General features: G+C 35.7%; 1 protein-coding gene across 1 annotated transcript in view; it reads right to left on the bottom strand.

The window, feature by feature from the left end:
- RNGTT (RNA guanylyltransferase and 5'-phosphatase) overlaps positions 1-21,260 on the bottom strand; it is a 168,717-nt gene that overhangs the window by 98,411 nt on the left and 49,046 nt on the right. Inside the window, exon 11 of the mRNA XM_057382214.1 lies at positions 7,970-8,134. Coding sequence (XP_057238197.1) covers positions 7,970-8,134 — 165 coding nt within the window. The remainder of the gene's footprint in view (positions 1-7,969; positions 8,135-21,260) is intronic.

Raw genomic sequence — 21,260 nt, 5'->3', positions numbered from 1 at the left:
ATCTTAAGAGAAATCATATATATCATCTTCTTAAAGCTGCTTCTTAAATCTATTCTACTGCCCCTCTGAAAGATTCAAATAAAAGCYACTTCCAGATATATGAGTAGCTGGAAGTCACTGTAGTGTGTGATGGGATGCAACCTTGGCTATTAAGATAGTCTAAGAACCACACTAGCTTGATTTCATTACCCAGCCACCAGGCAAAAGAATGCTATTGTGAACAAGAGTAAAATACATTGTTATGGTGGCAGAGAATTAGGTTTTATGGTTCTARTTTTTTAATATCTTTTTGGATTTGCAGCTAATTCATTAACAGCACTCTTCAAATATGCTAATAACACTAGCTGTATGCCATGTTTCCTAATTATTTGGAGACTTTTTAGAAAAACCTAGAGCACGCTACAGTAAGAGCCCCAYTGAGCTATCACCCATGTGCTGGTTCTGAGTGAATAACTCCAAAGGTCACGTACCTAATATATTCAAAACAATACCCAAGAATAACACAACCACTATGTGTGTTAATGCTTAATTTGACAGCACATCTGCATTCCTGAATTCAAAATAAGCATGAGGCATTTCTCACTGTCAATCTCTTCTCAAAAGCACAATTGAGAAACTGACATCAATTAAATACGATGTTTTCAAATGCTTCTTTCAAATAAGAGAAATAAGCTGCTTCAAGAAACTTTAATTGACTTTTGTGATAGCTTCAAAATGAGAGAAACATGGACTCCTCAAAGCTTTGTGGGAATGACCCTGCCAAACAGCAATATTTCATATTTATTTTTCCTGATGAACAAACAGCAATATATTTCATAGCTTGGTCATTTAATTTACTGTGCTTTTGACAGCTCCCTGTTTCAACCTGCCTTAATTTTTTTTTTCTTTTAGGAATTGGGATGTTGCCCACATCTCCCCATGCTCTCCTACCTGACAGAACACACCCATSTGAGATTACAGTCCTGCTGCAGCTGAAGGAAGTTTAATAGATTCCACTATCAAATGCTTTGACCTATTTGCAAATTGCCTGCAATCTATGATATTCCCAAATGGATGAAAGATGCTCAGTAAAGTCTGTAATATCGTCAGCTGAGCAAGGCTCTCATCACACTGATGCTTGCAACCTCTCTAATACTCTGGCTTTGAYCAAATACTACATTCAATAGTTCTTCTGATGTCAAATGAAAGAATGGCATTGGGTTGAGCACAGTGGGGCCAAGTACATTTTAATTTGTTCTCTGAATGATCTTCCACTGTTACATACTTAATAAGGTTTATCTGTTACCCAAACCCTGTGAAAATCTGTTATCTGTTATCTGAAGCCCTGTGTAAACTGTTACAACATAATCTGGTCTCTGGTTGACAAGAATGTGGACAGGTCTGTTTTAATTAAATCAGATAATTGAGAATTTTGTTCTATTAAGCTTTTCTAATAAGACTTGTCAACAAAGACAAAATTGTATATACAATAGTTCAAGTAGTCATAAAACTGATATACAAGAATATAAAGTTTTCATACATTTACTGTTGCAATGCCTGATTCAAACTGGGCTAATATTTTGTACTGGGCCCAAAGCAGTGATTTTAATATGAAAATTAAGATAAAACATTATATTCTGGATATTAAAAAACAAACTGATTCTTCTGCTATGCAATGGCACTTGAGGGCTTTATTTACTACAAAGTTGAAATTAAAACTGTAAAGTCATAACAGTAAAATGCTAAGATTTTATTATTTCTTGATTTTAAAGATAAATTTTGTACAAGGGCTGGTTTGGGGTTTTTTTTTTCTCAAAATTGGGCACATCAGAAGAAAAGAAACAGCTAACAGCAATGTCCTACAATCTTGCATCATAATAAATTGCTTTAAATTTCACCCCCATCTTCACCGTTTCCTTTGTGCTTTTATTCATTTTATCCAAATTAAGCCCATGTCTCTTGAACATCATTCCAATACGAGAACGCTGATGGCTTCCCTGTGGAGCTGCATTGCCAGAAGGCAGCTTGCAAAGTGACAGGCTGTGAAGTGGCACAATGGACAATATTAAACAGTTGCCCCTCAATTAATGAGTGGAGTGACCCACTTAGTCACCACAGCTGAGTCTTCTAACTAATTCAGAAGATATCAAATATACAATTCAATTGCCCAAACTGGCATACCAACTGGTAATTAGGTCCAAACAGATTTACATTTCCCTGGTTTGGTAATACACCATAAAACTGAAAGAAGAAATCACCATTAAAAATACTTATCCTTGTTAAAAAGGTATATATATATACACCCACTGCAAAAAATACAGAAGAAATAATTCACAAAAATGTTAGAATGTTCAAATCTAATGTTAAAATGTTAAAAGCTAAATGTTTAAACTCACAATGTGCACTAAGTAGAACACTTCATCCATATGCCTTTATGTTTCCACCAGTTTCATTGCTTTCCTTCTCACACTACACCTTGACAAGTCAGAATTTAATTACATATTCCACATCTGAATTATTCTACATTAATTTAATTTGTACCACTAGCAGTATCTAACAAGGTCCACAAGTTATGAAAATAATTCTTCATGGAAATATTCAAGACTGTTTGTTTTAACTTCAGCAGATCACTTTGTGAAAAACGTGAAATGTAACTAATGTGTGAATAATTTCTTAAAGCAAAAGACAAAAACTTATTTCTTTCCCTAACCAAAATTCTACTGTGCTGAAATATTATACTTGACCTTCAACATCACAAATAATAATAATCAAAAGCAAGTAGCCTAATCCGCTTTTGTTTACTCTAGGAAATGAACACAGATTCTTGTTCATGAATGGGTCTCCTTAAGTGACTCCAGCAAAGCAAGGAGGCTCTGAAGTTAGGCACAGCTGAGTCAGTGTTTTCCCTAGCACAAGGGAAAACCCTTTGGTGTAACTCAAATCTAAGCAAGTCACTGCTGCCTCTCTGTCCCACAGAAAGCAAAGGAACACTCAGAAGCAGCTAGACACCCCAGCAGCACTGGCCTTCAAAGCCTCTGCTACCCTCAACCTCCCACTGACAGAAATTATGTTTACCGAACAGTATTCACATCATTGCAGTGCTGCAGCTGGCTACATAAAATAACTCCAGTTAAAGCACTGAATTTCAAGTGGCAGTAACTCACATTCAGCTCAAGAATTGCAGTTTAGTCACCTATTTTATCTTACAATTTACAAAGCTCCCACTTGGGCTGATTGGCTGTACTTACCTTTACAATTCATATGGTAAAATAATTTTGAACAATCAGGCTGAAGTACCACATGCTGATCCAGCATAAGACAGCTGCCAAGTGGAGATTTCAAATTCTAGAATAAGCATAAGGTAACATCTTTCCAGCTTCTAATTCACTCTTGGTTTACTAGGTTCTTCAGGTCAATGATTATTTGCGTTTACAGGAAGAAAAGCATGCCAAAAAGAAGATTTAAGTGAAGATAACACCAGCACAAAAGCATCTAAGGGTAGAAAAAGGCAATACTGCTTTTACACCATTAGACTTTCTGTTCTTGGGGAGRTGAAAAAGGACAAGTGAGGAAGAAATATAATAAACAAAGAAATTAAAGCAAACAGAAACAGTAGAAGGGAGATGGGTTAGAAGACAATTAAAAGGTGATGAGACAATAAATRGCCAAAACCCTGGAATGTAACAGATGGAGTGAGGAATATGATGTAGGTCAGACATCGAAGAATGGCTGCCAAGCCTAGGTCAGGAAATGCAGGATTGAAAGGTGAACCGATTAAGCTACTCCTTAAGGCATAGAAAATCAAAACAAACAAAAAAAAACAACTGAGAAAACAAGTCTTTTTGGCATTAAAAAACTTCCAGATGGTAACATTCCCTCTCCACTGAGATGCAGAATTCAAGATCTTCAATAAATAGACAGATTATTTGACACTTCTGCTTCTGCCATTGTTGCTATGCAATTCTTTTGTCTTCTGTCCCATGACTTCTCCACATGTTGTCTGCAGGCAACTTGGAGATACAAGACAGGGCTTTGTCATTTTCAGTCAGTTTTGGTTAACAGCTCTCTTGGCAGACATGGATGAGCAATATCTGCCTATTCTGCCCTTCATCAGGTTTCATTCTTTCAGGACATGCAAACACTAGCTTACACTGCTTCAGCTGCCTGCAAATACATCAACATCAGCAAGGTGTGCACTTACACAATCTCCTGCACCATCAGAGGTCCACAGCCACTTAATTTTCCAAAGCAAAACATCTCAATAGGAGCTATACCTTTATTGGTATAAACTCTAAACATTCCACCTCTCCCAACTACAACAAAAGCAGTTTTAAAAAGTAAAAATAAAAATCCAAATGTCAAATTAACCAGGAGAACAGAGTAAGTCACCTGTCAGTTCACATATTTGACTGAAAACTTTAAAGAAAATCCTAGACCATTTAATCTTCTAGCAGAGATTACTCACCTTTTTTTCTAATCCCTCTAGGACAAGCTGTCATTTTAAAACCAGATAATAGTCTAAGAACTGACAAGTCATTGACATACAGCGTGCTAACATTTGAAAAAGGTTGTTCACTTGACCTGTATCATTGTTTAACCTTTAGCCCTATTGTTCCATTGAGAGTGATGGGCACAATTCTCTATGGGACCACAGACTGCACAGAAAGGAACTTTTTCCCTACTCCTGCTAGACAGCATTTTCATTAGACAATGGGTTTTAGTGATGACATCCAGACTGAGACTGTCCACCCAAAAAAAGCCTTGAAAGAGAACTGTTGAGTTGGTTTAGGCAAGAAAAGCCAAGAGTTGGACCATTTACAAGAATTTAATTATTTATACRAACCTGTACTTCCTGTTTGATATAATGAAAATAATGTCTTGTTGAAAAGCCTAAAATATATTCACAGAAATAAAAGGCTAAGGTTCAAAGGCTAAGAGTATGCAGCATTTAAAGCATTAACCTAAAATTCAGCTTCTTCCACTGACTGCTGCTTTCCTTACACAATGGGAGGGAGGACTCGCAGATTTCACCATGTCATCTCCTTGAGTTCTGATACAAACTAATAAATGCAAAGAAAGCAACCTATGCAACAAGAGCAACCAATGACATAAGTGTAATGACAAACACCAAAAATTCAATTTTGCTCAAGAATGTCTGAGAGAGCCTGGAAGTTATTACAAGGAAAATTCTCTCATAGAATACATGTGTTCCCAGCTAACACTGAAAAAGTAATCTGTGTTTAACTGATTACAGAGGRAAAAAAATTTAGTGATACTGCTTTCTCCATCAATATCAGAGTTCAACAAGGCAACATTTTTAGAGACTCTGAGAATACACAAGCTCCTCCCCAGTGATTGTCCCTTTCTTTTCTTTGTCTTACCTCYAAAACTCAGTCTTACAAAAAACAAAGTCCATCCAAACATCTTAAAACAACACTGAAGGCAACATGATAAAGACACAGCCCTTATTTCCAAAATTCAAAACCAAATCTCAAGACAGAGCTATAAATGCTGCCATACTTCATAATTGCACTTTAAAAGTGCATTTCATTTCCCAGTAAATTGATTTCCAGATTAGAAGAAAGTTAGTCAGAACCTAACTCTGGTATTAAAGTTCCAAATCCATAACTCATTGAACAATTTCATTATTGGATTTATTATATAACACAGCACAACATTTACTTTTCAAGTAATTACTTCCACTTTTTCACTGAAAATAGCTAAGTCTACATGGAAAACACTCATTTTTTCTGATATAATTAAAAGTTTTAGCCACTTTTTTGGGATTAAATATAGCACTCCTGGCCTTTTGAGTAATCTTCCTACAGTCCACACAATCTAACACACATTTAACGATACATTATTGTTAATAAAAAGAATGCAATGGGATGTCTTAGATCACAGAAAGGAATGATGGAAGGAGGCTGTGAAGAGAGAAGTCTACCATATTCCCTTTTGTGAAATTCAAATTGCATCCTGAGAAGGTTTCAAAAATTGAAGCTTTGCAAAAATAAGATGTGATGAAATACACTTGATCATTTTCTTGGCCCTAAGTAAAACCCCATTACAAAACAAAATGTAATGGGGTTTTGTAACTACACTTTAAAAAAAAACCAAAAAAAAACCCAAAAAAACAAAAAACAACAACTCCAAAATGCGCTCCAAAAATTTTGATGAAACCCACTCTGACCAGGGATGGGTATTCCACTTTTTCAGCCTTGAACATGCTGGTGGCAATCAGAGATCCATCTTATTTGTGGCCAAAGACTGCTACCCCCATTACTCTTTGAAAACAACAAGCCCTGGAGGGTGACTTGAGAAGTCACAGGCTCRAAAAAACCCACAGCTTTTCTGAGACCACTCAGGTTGTTAATCTTTGTCATGGCTTAACCCCAGCCAGCAATTAAGCCACTCGTTCTAGTCAGAAAGGAAGGATCTTGTAAGATCTTTCCTAAAGATAAAAGGATACAACTCTTGGMAAAGAAAATCCAAGAAAAATGCCTAATTAAACATAAGGAAAAGATCTATCTAAGCAGGTCCCACTTGTGCTCCTTTAGCATCCATTCAGCGGCACCTAYCTCTGGAGAGGGATTGATGGATATGAATATAGTTAGAGGATAGAAGGAATTCCTTGCCTTCCTGCAGACCTTGGGAAGGTACAGAGAGTACACAGAGTTGGCAAACCGTCTCAAGACATTCATCATTGATGCAAGAGAAAGTCTGCWTGCTTTTTCAGCTGTAGTGATGAGGTATTCATCACTACGTTTGTTGCTATAGCTGCAGAGATGACTGAATAAAAATAGGATAAAGRTCCTTTGGACAAAACAATACTAATTTTAAATAGTCTGCTTTCAGAATAGGGCAATGCTACAAAACAACAGTTTATTTTGACCATATATAATGAAAAATTTACAAAGTTATGATGAATATGAAAATGAAATCCCTTTTTCATTACCCTAAGGAAGTGTTACAGGAATCAAACTCATCAAGTTCACAGAAGTAATGAAATGAAAAAGGTATTTTGAGGTAAGTAAGAGGAACAATAATTCTTAGTGCATTTATTGATCTTTCGAGAATGCATTTTWATGAACACTATTCTTTTGAGCAGATATAGATTTAAAATCTATTTTGAACCAATAATTATTTCTCTTTAGYGTTTGCCAGTATTGCCTTAGATAAAACTCCACATCAACACTCGTACTGATAGGTAAAACTCGTTACAGTTACCATAGGGCACACAATTCTCAAATATTGACATAAAACTTCTTACTTATTGAAAACAACGATCAGATTTAAAGCCACTAAAGAAGCTTTCTGCTTTAAGAGTACTACAAAGAACATAYTTCACTAGGTAAGAGTGATTTTAATGAGGATAAAAAAACCCTATAATGTACATGGTACAAAAAGAAAAATGCATAACCTAAACTCCAAAATGTAGAAGGTTTCAGAGTCGGTCGTGATTGCTACTTAAAACAGCTACCWCATACCAATCAACCAAAAAAAAAAAAAAAAAAAAACAAAAACCAAAAAACCAAAAAAAACCACAAAAACCCAGGAAAAAAGACACCAAAGAAGCCACACCAAACCCAAATATCCCAATAAACTGAAAGTGCATAAATATTCTTATCTCAAAGATGTTTTTAAGGTGGTAGTAACACATTAGGGTGAAAAACAGTTGACTGAACTGCATTTGAAATACGATTATCTCAAACGTAGATTGCAATGTCCCTAAAGTGTGACCTGGTACTTCAGATTTACTGATATCTTCAAAAACTGTTTTCTATAAGTGTGAGATAAGTAATTAAACAAAAACAAAAATAATCCCACTTTTCAGAATATCCCAGGTTGCCAATCACCCCACAACCACTGCTGAACACTTGGTTGGCAGAGTAACTCATTGGAAGAGACAAAAAATGGAGGGAAAATCTATACCTACCACTGTTTTGCTGCCTCCAGCATCACAACATAAAACAACTGAAATCAAGCTTACCTTTCTGGAAGTGTAGATGTCGAAAAATGGTTTGTTTCGAACACTGAAAGGTTCCTGTGCTTTGTCAATAAGACCACTTTTCATCTTTTCATGTCGTGGGAATATAATCTCTTTCTCTATACATGCAAGTCGAACATTAAAATCGCAGTCTCCAACAGGCTGTCCCTGCCAAGTTACAAAACTCAGTATTAAAATCAAACAACAAATTATTTGATCAAAGTTTTTCTGACACAGTATTTAGAATCCTAGAGATATGTAAAAGTATTATCGAATCACTAAATTTTTCACAAATGCGCGGTTTTCAAGCATTTACCTCAGGTTATAAGTGGTCTAATCAAATCAAAGTTCACAGAAAGCTAGAAACCTGTCATATGCATTCAAGCATACATGAATTAAATACTTTCAAAGTTAAGTAAAACAATTTAAATATTCCCTAATTATAGCTTTTATATGGCAGCTACATGCTTCTCCAYATAGCTTTCCTCTGAAGTCATTTAGCTCTTTTTATTCACAATACATTCAATGGCAAAGTAACAATGAGATTTATACATTTAAGTGAACTCCTTGCTCTGAGTGCAGTATATTGATGCCTTGAAAGAAACATTAATTAATGTTCATTTTTCTGTCATAGAAAAGAGAAAAATAGGTGCAGTAGGAAAATGTGCCAATAAACAACGGCTACAAAAACCTGCAAGATATTTGATGGCTCAGTCACAAAAAGGCAGTAAAAGTCCTGTGCTAAGCCTCAGCAGCATACCCTGACCTTTCAAGATCTGAAATAAAACAGCAGCTTTACATTGCTCTTTATACATTTGGTGCATTGCACCAGATCAGTATGAGCGTTCAAAATGCGCATTTGTCAGATTAGTAACGGCTTGTAATGGAGTTTATTATATTTTGTGCATTAGATAGTAAGGAAAACACGCTATGGATATCACTAGAACAAAACAAGCAACTGTCAACTAATAAATTCTAAAGCTCATTTCAATCAGAGGTGCCATTTCCACAGTAARACACCAAACTCATAGATTTGCACTGTTACAAGCCTGATCCAGCACTGAAAGGTATTCACATGAGATCATCCCTCATTTTGCCACCCCATTCACACAAGAAAACAATTTTCAAAACCCATTCCTTTCATGGCCTACAGGGAATAAGCTCACAAAGCCTTGGCTTGCAAGCCAGAATTCTTCAAAAATTGAAAGCAATGAGCGAAAGAAACTGGGAAGCTACGGGGCTTAAATCATCAATGGCAGCAGTATAGCTGAACAGGAAAACCAGCAACCAGGCATTTCCTGTATTAAATGCAGCTAGAAGGAAAAAAAGCACTGCTCCAACATGCATCAGAGAGGATCTGCTCAACTGGAAAGAATGCCAAGAAAATAAATGGCAAAATGACATTCTGATGAGGCATACAAAGGTAAGAGAGTAAGTAGCAGCTGAGCAATTATCTCAATTAGGAGAAAAACAGAGAAAATTTAGAGCAACATGAATTTAATCAATTCTTTCCAAACTCATATTGGCTTTCACCAAAACCTTTGGCATYTCCTGCTCCCTATATTTCTTTGCTAGCATTAGATCCCACTAGACCTCTATCAAAAMCCCTCAGTTGTTCATAAAGGCAACAGCTTTAAGAATTATGCATTGTTCTCACATCACATGTAATTCACAACCACTTTCTTTCAGGACTCTGCTTCAGYCTATACAAGAACAGGCAGCACAGCCACCATCACTCTGGGGGGAAGCATGTCTTGTACAAAACCTGTGACAGATTCCATGGATGACATGTCTCCTAATCTCTGTTCACTGATCCATGCTCATGAAGAAAATAGCTTAGCTGGCTCATACTTTGCTTTCAGTGTTGTCTTCCTTTCCAACATAAAGGTGTAATTAGTAAAGGGCTGTTCAAATGAATGGRAAATTAGAACGGGGAAAAATCCAAGGGGCAGGAGAGTTGTCCACTCTATTAATTTATCACAAAGTACAGCTGCAAAATCTACAGATTTTGAACTGTCACAGACAAAATGCTGGAAAAACAATATTTGCTTCCTTCTTTCTTTCCTTCTTACTTTCTTTCCCCCCAATGTATAGCATACTTGAGTATTCATCTAYGCAATGACTGAATTTGTCATGCTTTGTACATCTAATTAAAGCACAGAAAACACATCTCAAACCCAGTAACAGCTGATTGAAGAACTGATTGAAGAAGTCATCCCTGGAAAATGTGTACCTATATTTTTTTATTACTTCAGAGAATGCCATAATTCTTTAGGTACATTTCAGCAAGACATAGTGCACRTGCTCTCTTGCCTACAGTACCTTTACCATTCAGCCACATTTTATTAGTAGGTCTAAGAGCAAATTAACTAATTAACACTTCATACATTTGAGCCTCCAATAAGCAGTAATTTATAAAGCTTTTTTTTTTACAATGACACATTCAAAAATGTTTTTGTGATTTAAATTTATTTCCATCACTTAACTGTTAAATTAAAAGCTGAGGCAACTTCATATGCACCATAAACCAGCTGAATCACTTTCTTTTYCTTTAAATATTCCTTTCACTCTTCTCATCTACTTGGAACTAATTATTTCCTGCAGTTCTGCCAATCATATATTTCTATTTTAAAGCTTGTTAAGCAAAAGGGTATGTTACAACTAGGCTCCATCACATAAAGGTCAAAGCTAGGTTGACATAAGATTATATGAGACAGGAAAATACAGACAATGATACTTCTTCATCAGACTAGTAAACTATGAAGTCCAAGAGTATTTAATTCTCACAAAAGCCCAGGACATTAAGAAAATTAGCATTCCATTAAATTTAATATATAAATTTAAATGAATAAAAGCAATATTGGAGGCTTTTTCTTTGTTATTAGACATTTCCCATAATTACAAAAAGTTGTGCTAATATACAACACATTTATCCCAGACATATCCAAAATCTTGAAGTGATAAAATTCTAGCTTTTAGCAAATAAGTAGGAGGATAATGTAGGCTSCAATATATAATTCAGAGACCCTGATAAAAACAGGAAGATACTATTTAGTGTATAAAGCACACATTTAAAAGTTGTCAAAAGCCAAGACATTGATGCATGTACAATCTAAACTCAGGCATTAAGTAATAGTATGTTTTTAAGCAATGTTTAATTACTTTAAGCATTCAGATGTTTGAGATTTTATTTTAGTCTGTCACTTTTTACTTGTCCTAGAAGGATGAAGGTCAATATTGCTTCTAGTTACTGATGTACATTACATGATAATTCCTGTTCTAGGGATTTTTAACCAAAAATAAGTGTGTCAGCAAAGGGTAAAACCAAATTAACAAGTAGCATGTATCTTCTACCTATGCTAGAAAGTGACACTTCCCTTTCACTGTAAATAAAATGTATCCTAAAGCAAAATATCATTTAGACAAGCCTTAAGAGAAGAGTCATCTGTTGAATCAACACCTCTTCCTCGAGCAGATGAGTTTTCTTCACCTGTTTAAACCCTGTGCATTACACCAAGGTCACAGCATGGAGTGGGCTTGCAAAATACAGTTTTGATGTTAAACACAATCCTCCACACAACTTCAAAACGTAAGATGAAATTTCTACTGAACTTGGAAGCCCACCCAGGACTCAAAATTTCTAAATTTAAACTCAGGTTATTTCAAATAAACTTCTCAACAGAAATCATACGTAACGAGTCATGTAAGAACCACAAAAAGAAATACATGTTTTAAAACACCAAAAATCAGGGTCTGCAGCTCATTTAATACCCATTGGGGGAAAGCAGATTATTTGCTGAAAGGAGATTAAAAAAAAAAGGAAAAACCCAAGAAAATTAAAAAATGCCACCATCAAAAGAAACCAYCCAACAAAAGCACAGTCCCTCTAACAATATTGCAAATGGATGCCAAGAGACTGAATCTGGACAAGTATCAAGCTGTGCTCCTGCCCTCCACCCAGTTCATAGAGACCTCAGTGTTGAAGTCACAAGCTCACGCTACATCTGGTGAGTGTAACTCAAATCCCACGTCATTACATACAGAAAGATGGCAGGAATCATTGAGAYAGGGATAAGAGGATAACATTTGTGTTGTACATCCTGCCTCGCTCTCCACAAGGAAAAAGGTATTCCTGAAGATCTACCATCAGGTAGATCCTGAAGATCACCCTGCAGGTTTGTTTCCTGTCCACTGTGTCTCTAAGATTACAGGACCACAGCTCAGCAAATTGCATAAGCCTTACATGGAAAGTACCTAGATTGATGCAATGAAGACATCATGCTATACAGGCACTAAATTCCATAAAAGTACTTTATCTTGGATTTTGATATTTATCTATCTCTTTTGTTCCCTAATGCAACTCTAGTAAAAAGAAAAATAATGCCTGGGCCTCTGCACACAACTGATAACCAGCATGGTCTGGGATAAATATTTAAATATTTATTCTTTTCCTTCATTAGATATGGCTGAAGATGATCCACCAGCAAAGCATGCTCCATTTGCTTCCCCTGAGCAGTACCTGAGATATGAATAATTCAGCACACACACACAAATATACGTCCCATGCACGTCTTCACTTACCGAGCCAGAGCAGAACATATGTCACAACTGTCTTAGCTTTAATGATTTTGAGAGAAGAATAAAGAATAAGCTCAGCCTGATATTCTACCCTGTGTTTAATGTTATTATTGACAATTCAAGACACCCACAGCTGACATCTGCATTTCCAGTGAAAGCCCATTATTAGCTCTCTCAACTTCTAAAGACCATGCAGTGTAATATTTTGCATTTTATATTAATGATCTGGCACATATTTCTTCTGACCATGTTTTTAAAGATGCTGCTTTTTTTATATTCATAGCTTTATAGAAAAACAACTTAAAGGTGCTATTTGAGTTCTCAAACAAGATTATTACTACATTCAAACACCTAAAACATTTTTCTCATTTCCTATTTTCTTAAAGCAGGATTAAAAGTAAAGCRTTAGAGAAATGAAAAATTTCAYAGAATTTTGACCCTTAACTTTTTAATTTCTAAAAGGCTAAAGGCATGACAAGCAATACAATCTAAAAATACAKTTTAAACTTTTGGGAGCTTTCTAACTTTCACCACTCAAATATTCAAAATATATAAGACAAGTGCAAGTAATTCAGCCGTTTGAAAAGATAAATTTCCTAAAATTTATCTCATCATCAATGAGGTACAGCACATGAGTACACACAATGAGGTACTGTTTCAACTGTAACCATACAGTGTGCTGCAGGAACATAATTACTATTTTTATGTTGTCATTTTGTACAGTGGAGTATCACTCTGACTTAACACACAACAAAAATGGTTTGAAGAATCAGACCTATTAAAAAGATTGCTTGAGACATATATTMAATTACTCGTATTTCCCTAAAAAATAACCACTGAAAATAAATTCAAAAATGTATAAAGGAAAGAAGTTGGCAGCCAATGGATAACACCAAGGTCTAACATATATCTATACAAATATAGCTCCATAGGGTTTTTTTATTAGCAAACATAACTGGAACAAAACAGCAGGACTGTCAAAACTGTAACTAAACAGATATGATCAAAACAGAAAAAGTAGATTGCACTACAAACATTGCACCCTTCCTTACTCTTCTTGGATTGCTCAAAATTTTAAACAAACTCAAAATAAAAGCCATAAAACTCAGTAACTGCAAGTGGATGATAAATTCACATAACCTGTGTAAAGGTAACATACACAAAGTAGAACACTTATGATCAGTTGAAGTGACTGAATTATGACCCTCATCACCAACACTGAGCAATAAAGAGGCAGAATTATGGAAACAGAATCCAGCATGGATGAACACCTAAGCCCTCTCTTTTGACAACAAAGCTCCAGTTAGGTACTGAAAGCTTAGTAGCTGCTATTTTCAGAGAGCAGACAACTCAATCCAATTCATTGATTGCATGTACAGTGACTTCATTTAGAAATCCTAGAAATCCTTCTGAGCCCTCAAAAACAGAACTCAATAAGGGGATTTTACTGGGACATAAGTGATTAAAAAAAAAAAAGGAATCCTGTTCTGTCTAGACTGGCTGCCTCCCCTCAGGTAATCTGAGTAAATGAACTTCCCACTTCAATTACAGAAGTAAAAGTCATAGTTCTAATAAACCCTAATTATAAAATAGATGTGTCATTATCACCATGGGATATTTACACACAAAAAGATTGCATATGGGAATGTAAGTTTTAATAATTTATTTTACACTGAATTTAGGCTATCTTCAAAGTCAAACACAGGATTTTGTATTTAATTTTTTCCAATTATTTTTCCTAGTGCTTGTGTTGCACGTAGTATGGAGGCATTCTTACCTTAATTGCAACAGATACAAGGTGGTCCAGTCAATATTTTCCTTTTCTACTTCTACACTCCTCACAGTCTCTTTCTTTCTATCAGCCATTCACAATGACTCTTCATAGGAATAGCTATTGCTGGATTTTCACATGGCTGTCTTTATGATAAAGAATTATCACTCCAGTGAATTAAAGAACCGTGGGAAAATTCCTTCATCTTGAAAACATTATTCAACGCATTTCATACTTGAAAAGATTGTGGCACTGATGTTTTTAGAATATAAATCACTTTGCAGTATTTAAAATAAGACTGTCTAGTTGAGTTAATATGAAGTCTTGTAAAAACTAGAAATGAGGGGAAAAAAAGAATAGTAGCTATCAGCACTTATTCACGACTGTCTTAGAAAAGGAACCACCTACATTTCCTAAACCACAACAGAACTAAAAATTAAGTATCAGCTTGTAACACCTGAAGACTTGTAAACATCCATGATTTCAGAACACAACCTGCTTTTAGATATCTAGCTCATTGTGTACAGGGTTAGCTCATGAGTAAGAAATATTGGTAAATGTAATAATCATTTCAAAAGAAAAGTGGTATTTTTCTTCATATTTATTTTAAGTAAGAGAAATATTCTAAAAAGGATKAAAATATGGCCTTCACATTCTCTCCTATGCCATAACAGTCAGTCAGGCTATTCAAACATATCAGAATCATAGAATGGTTTGGKWTGGAAGGGACRTTTGAGATCCTCCAGTTCCAACCCCCTGCCAYGGACAGGTACATTTTTCAYTAGACCAGGTTACTCAAAGCCCCATCCAACCTGGCCTTGAGCACTTCCAGGGATGGGGCATCCGCATCTTCTCTGGGCAACCTGCTCCAGTGCCTCACCAAGCTCACAGTGAAGAATTTYTTCCTACTATCTCATCAGAACCTGCCCACTTTCAGTTTAAAGCCATTCCCCACTGTTCTATCACTACAGACCCCTTGTGATATGTCCCTCTCCAGATCTCTGGTAGGCTCCCTTCAGGTACTGGGAGGCTGCAATAACATCTCCCTAAGCCTTTTCTTTTCCAGACTGAATAATCCCAATTACTTCCCAATTAGGTGTGGAAAAGAAAATATTAGTGAGGTCCTGATTTCAACCTTCATAAAAAGTATCCCAAATATATATAGTTATTGTATTTGGTAGATCCTTCTGATTAACTTTGACAATTTCTTTTTCTTTAGTTATTTTCCCCTATAAACAGGAAAAAGATGAGATGCGACAAGGAGAAAGCTGAAAAAATTAAATACTGTGGCTAGATTAATTGTAGAGAAGAAGTAATTAAAACCAATTTAGGGAAATAAGATATTACAACATTTGAACACACTCTCACTGCTTCCATATGATGTTTCCACAATACTCTATTGTGCCTATAGATTTTTGTTTTGAAATATACTGGACAAGAAAAGCCTTGTTTTAGATGTCATTGTCAGTACTAAGAAAACTGGACATGATAATGCAACTGAAAAACCTGTTCCATGGTAAAGTTTTTCACACCTTCCACTTCAGCTGTGATTACTGCCACTTTTTTGAGAGATTTGAATACTTGTTTGAGACAGAAGTTGCATTTAAGTCCACTTGGCAGTTCTTATGGGAATGACTGTCATAAACTGTGAGCTGAGGAGACAATTTTTTTCTTTCTAATTATAAGTTTCTGTAGCGTAACAAGAAGATAAAAAGATRCTGCAGCTAAAAAGTGAGTGTTTTTAAAGGCTAAAATCACAAGAGGCAGAAAATCATTTAACAAAGACATWAAAAAAAACTCTTTAAGGAATCCTTTTAAGAACAAAAAGTTTGGTTGTGGACTTCATTCTCCAAACTGTATTTAAGGTTTGAAATACCTCAGTTATTTTAATTTATAATCCAACTTAAATTTTCAGGTGTGACTTGGTAATTTTATAGCAAGTTTCATAGTTTGCTGAATAAGTATCACATTAGGGTAGGCAAGTAAGAGTAGAACCCACAGACACAAAGATATGAAAAATATAAAGAATTTAGCATCATGGCAACTTCTAAAGCTACTTYTGGAGAACAAATTATCCTGTATCTCTCTCCCAGGAAAAACCACTTTGTGCTTCTTCCTCTGACAATTATGCTAGTGATAATCTGCATTCARAAAGTTTCTGGTGAGACATGCTTTATGTTGAGGTATAAGAACACTTATATTTTGGGAATAAAACAGGACRCAACAGAATTTAATTAACTTCCTTTTGCTTTTATATAATACTCTATTAAGCATTCTTTGTTTTGGAAAATGTGGAAAACAGACCWCATTCACTGTGATTCAGACTGCCCCCAGGACAGGGAAAAGGAGGATCAAAGTCAGAGATGTAAGGGAAAGAAAAAAATCAATGTTTTTTTCACACAATCTAACCAGCAAGTAAAACAGTCGAGCTTCAARTTTTTCAAACTAATTACAACACCAGAGAATGCTCCCCAACAACAAGCAACTTGTTAAATAAAAAAATAAGAGTATGAAAATAGCAAAGACAYCCTTGGTCAGCATTTACTAATTATCACTCTTCAACAATAATTTACTTTTTTCATTCATCATAGCAAAGGAGACCTTTTTTAAAAAGTGATGCAAAAATGAAGAGAAATGCTACTTTTCAGTTGCTGTGCACTTTMCTGAAACACAAGAAGCAACAGCGAAGAAAACACAAATTAGCTGTCTGAAAGTTTATCGACAAGAAAAAATGATTTTCAAACTGTGCTGCTTGGAAATACAAATCAGGTTTTAATTGACGGATAAACGATGATCAGTGGGGAATGGGAAGAAGGCAAGAAAAACTTTGAAATGGCAACTAATTACAATCCTGCTCCACAGACCCAAAAGCTTTTGGCAGTATCTGTCCCTTACTGTGTTGGTTCTCCATCCTATGAGCCGCCATTTGTTGTTCTTCCAATACTGTAATGCTGCCCTTTCAGAATTTCAGGATACTGGAATGCATTACCTGGCCAGGCTGCCCTTGCTCTCAGTAAACAGCACCATAAAAACCAGAGGAGGAAGAGAAAGCAAACTTAATGCACTTCTCCCAGAGTGACAGGAGAAAGCAAAGCAAGATACAACTRAGTGGATGCTCTGTATTTCATTTACCTGACAGCCCTTAGCCATTAAAGGAATGTGGTGATATATCCAGATATTGAGAGCGCAACGCATAGTAGGAGCACCAGGACAAGCATTTGGATGTTTRTTAGATAAATCTTCAAAAATGAAATATTCAAAAGTGTGCCAGAGCAAACATGCCCATAGCATCCTCACTTTCCAGAGTACTATCAGTTAACAAAAGCATTTTAAATCTGTATTTTCAGGTGATAGTATTTGAAAAAGAGCCTCAGAATTAAAATTAAGAGCAGAAGGGTGACTGGCAGCCAGGTGCCATTTGTAAACAGAAGAGATGCAATTAARCACTTCCATCTGTAAACTGTGCCCTCAAAACTTCCACAGTACAACTTTAAGATAAAGTTAATCGGCTAATAAGTGAGAGACAGCATGGACTGTGAGCCTTACATTGCTTTAAAATGAGATTTGTAACAGAAAAGTCAGACATGGTAATATTTTACGGGGATTTAAAACAAACAGTTTTCATGCATTAATTCAATGAGCACATTGGCTGTGGGCAGGATTTACAACCAGCAYATCTGTTTACCATGACAAATTTTATCTGATAGCAACAGCATTGCTATGCGTAATGACAACCAAAGAAATCTTGATCGCGACTTAATTCAATGCACAGAGTATTAGGAAATTTAAACAAAATTCTATCGCCTTTCTAAGCATTTAAATAATTATTCTTTTTCAAGCATTCAGTCTATTCTTAYCATTGCAATCTGGTCTCACAAAAACTTGGCTTGAGTTTAAAAATTTAAAGGCCAGGGTTAGAAAGGAAAAGGAAAGTAGTACTCATTTGCAGCATCTTTGCTAAGRACGCATTAATTAGATCTTATATCATGCCAGTGTTAGTTTTTATTACTTAACCAAGGGAAAAAACAGTTGCTTAAGTTTAGTGTCCATCTACAAATAGCTACTGAATATTATCTAAGAAAAAGCTTTACAAAACAAGGTTTTTCAGGAAGAGCCAACTCCAAGATGACTGGAGAATGAAAACACATTCTTCTGTGGACTTTTGYTTCAGATGAAAAGAGGTTTGGATTTACCTGCATTTACTTCTGGGGCTATTTATTATATATTAACTATTCTACTGTCAGCTTCCTCTTTTACTTTAGAATTTTCTACTGTATTATCCAAACTATCCACSAAATTAGAAATTGTAGCTATACAGCTACAGCTACTATAACAATAAACTAAACTACATATAGACACACATCAAGAAGCTGAAAAGCAATATGCACTGCAGGCATTTAGCTGTGTACTCATTAAGACTAAACACCRTAAGGAATGTTGGGTGCTATTAGCCTTTTCTATTCAGAGGAATATGAAAAATCTAGATTTCTTGTGTGTGGAGCTCACAAAGGTCAAAAGGGAGGCTTAGTTCACTAGGACACAGCTTCCTTTCKATGAATTTGATTTTAGCAGGTGAGATGAAAGCAGTGAGACAGCAATGTCATATTTTGAATTCCTATTAATAACAATCAATGTCGTGCTTCAGACTGAAGAAAATTACAATTTTTTTTTTTTTACTCTCCTGAAGAATCATTTGTTTTTCTTGACACAAACATGTCTTGCAACAAAATGAGATGTGTTACAAGCTTCTAGAAACTAGATGTCACAGAAACAGTAACTACAAGAAATAGTCAAAGGATTCCATCAGCATCCCTGAAGACAGGCTTTTGCAGCAGCTATACATGATAAGCATCAGAATTCAACACAAAACTTATCATGGAAAGAGACAGCCAAGATAATTGACATGTTCTGCTTAAGAACTCCAGTATAGGTTTCTTCAATCACTAAAACTCAATTTTTATACTTCCTTCCTCCTAAGACTTTTCCTATATAGACATCCAGAGCCAAACACACACTACATATATCAATCAGTCTATTCCCTTAGTGTCCTTTGGTTCTTTCCAGAATGCTGCTATAGGTTATTCCAGATATGCTACAGCAAAATCAAAAGATAAGTAACAGGAAACCTCACTCATAACAATGYSGATTRAAATCTSYAAGATTCAGGTCCTYGCCCAGTCACTTTCTCTGCATTGTRAGGGCAATTCTTCAGAATGAATATTCTGACAAAGCCAAAAAACTTTGCAATGCTTAGCTAGCAAAATAGGTCAAGTATTTGAGGATAAGCTCAGCTAAAAATATCTTAGTTCATGAAACCTAACTAAAACATGAGGTTTGCCTGAGCAAAGGTGTTCATAGTGGGGCTTTTATGTGCATTTCCCCAGCTGCAAAGTTGCACCTCCAAGAGCAGAGGATGCTGAGTCACTGGAGGATCAGACAGGGGACACGCTGAAAATCTTGTAACTCTCATGACTGACAGCGAGTACAGTAACTCCATCATTCACCATCAAGACTCCTTTCCACATCAAAACAAACAATGCCAAATTCCAGAACCTGGTTTTGGGAGTTTTTTTCAGTGGGAGGTTGTTTGTTTGAAAGCTGGGGAGGAATGTTCTAGTTTTGAACAGAACCAGTGCTGTGTATAATTATTTTATTTGAAGATCTGCTAAAAAATGAACAAAAAATCAAACACAACTTAAATAGGAACTTATTCTTTCTWGCTATTTACAAGTTACATTGTATTTACCTCTCTTGGTGATAAAATTCTGTTGATCCTTTCTTGCCAAGCCAAACATCTTTGGGTGCCCATTTTTATAATTAAGCTTCTAAAATTAACCTAAAAACAGCTGAGCTTTTTAATCTTTGTAGTAGGGACCTTGCTAATGACTTCTTGCAGTTAAAGCCCTGCTTGTACTTGTACTGATAACATTATCTTCATTTGTCCTTGACTTTTAAAAAGTATGACATAGTAACTAGCTCCTCTCTCTCATTTTCAGTGTATTTAAAAAAAAACAAACAAAACCAAACGAGCTTTAAAGCACTACTCAAAAGCAGACTTCTCCTAAATGCTGACAATGCTCTGGAAACCCACTGACCATTTTTCCTGTTTTCCAAATGAGATTMGTCATGTTAAGTCAGGGCACTTCACTACAAATGAGGGTTTTCTCCCCTTCCAACCACAAAAAACAAGTTTAACCAAAATAATTATATGACTTTTGAAAAGTGTTCTTTTGCTAGTATATGCACATCCCAAACTGAGAGACTGTATGCTTCTTACTGTACATCTATAAGGAAGCCTAACAGCAGTGAATGACAGGCTAGACTTTAAAGGAGAGCACACACAAGGCGAGAAAATGGAACCACAAATGGAGCAACAGGTAAGAAAACATAAAGGAAAAAAATGAGAACTCAGGAGTGGTTATAGAAGACTGTATTTTTCATAAGACTAAATGGAATTCTTGCTTAGGGAAAAGTCTTAMTGGTAGGAGGAATCCAGGAAACTAGCACCTACTTTTCAGAAAAGGTTAGAGAAAGGACGTCCAGATACAGAATTAAAATGTGTTAATAAAAAGCTTCTAGTCCTAATCTAACACATCWTTCCCACAAACTACTACTTTTAAAAGCAGCTGTCCTAAGTCACAGTATGACTACACTTCCAAGAATACCAAAGTAACTTCTGGTGATTGGTGCCATGCCTACACTTGCAATTCCCACTTACACTGGGTGACTGAGCTGAGTAGTATCTTACTTAAGATTGGAAGTAGTTTTATAAAAACTGTAGTTTATAAAGACTAAAATGCCCTGTTGTTTACTAATATTGGTTTCATCCTGTTAGAAGCACTGAAACAGTGATTTTGTTTTTCTAGAAGCATTCACAGATACTAGTGTTTTCTCTATGGCCTACTGTGACTAAATTTAACCCACTGTTGTGGTTTAACTACAGTA

This window comes from Malurus melanocephalus, unplaced genomic scaffold (assembly GCF_030028575.1).
Source record: "Malurus melanocephalus ecotype Western Australia unplaced genomic scaffold, MMel_1.1 scaffold_555, whole genome shotgun sequence".
Taxonomy (NCBI): domain Eukaryota; kingdom Metazoa; phylum Chordata; class Aves; order Passeriformes; family Maluridae; genus Malurus; species Malurus melanocephalus.
Note: the sequence above shows the minus strand (reverse complement) of the source record. Positions and strands in the feature narration are given on the sequence as shown.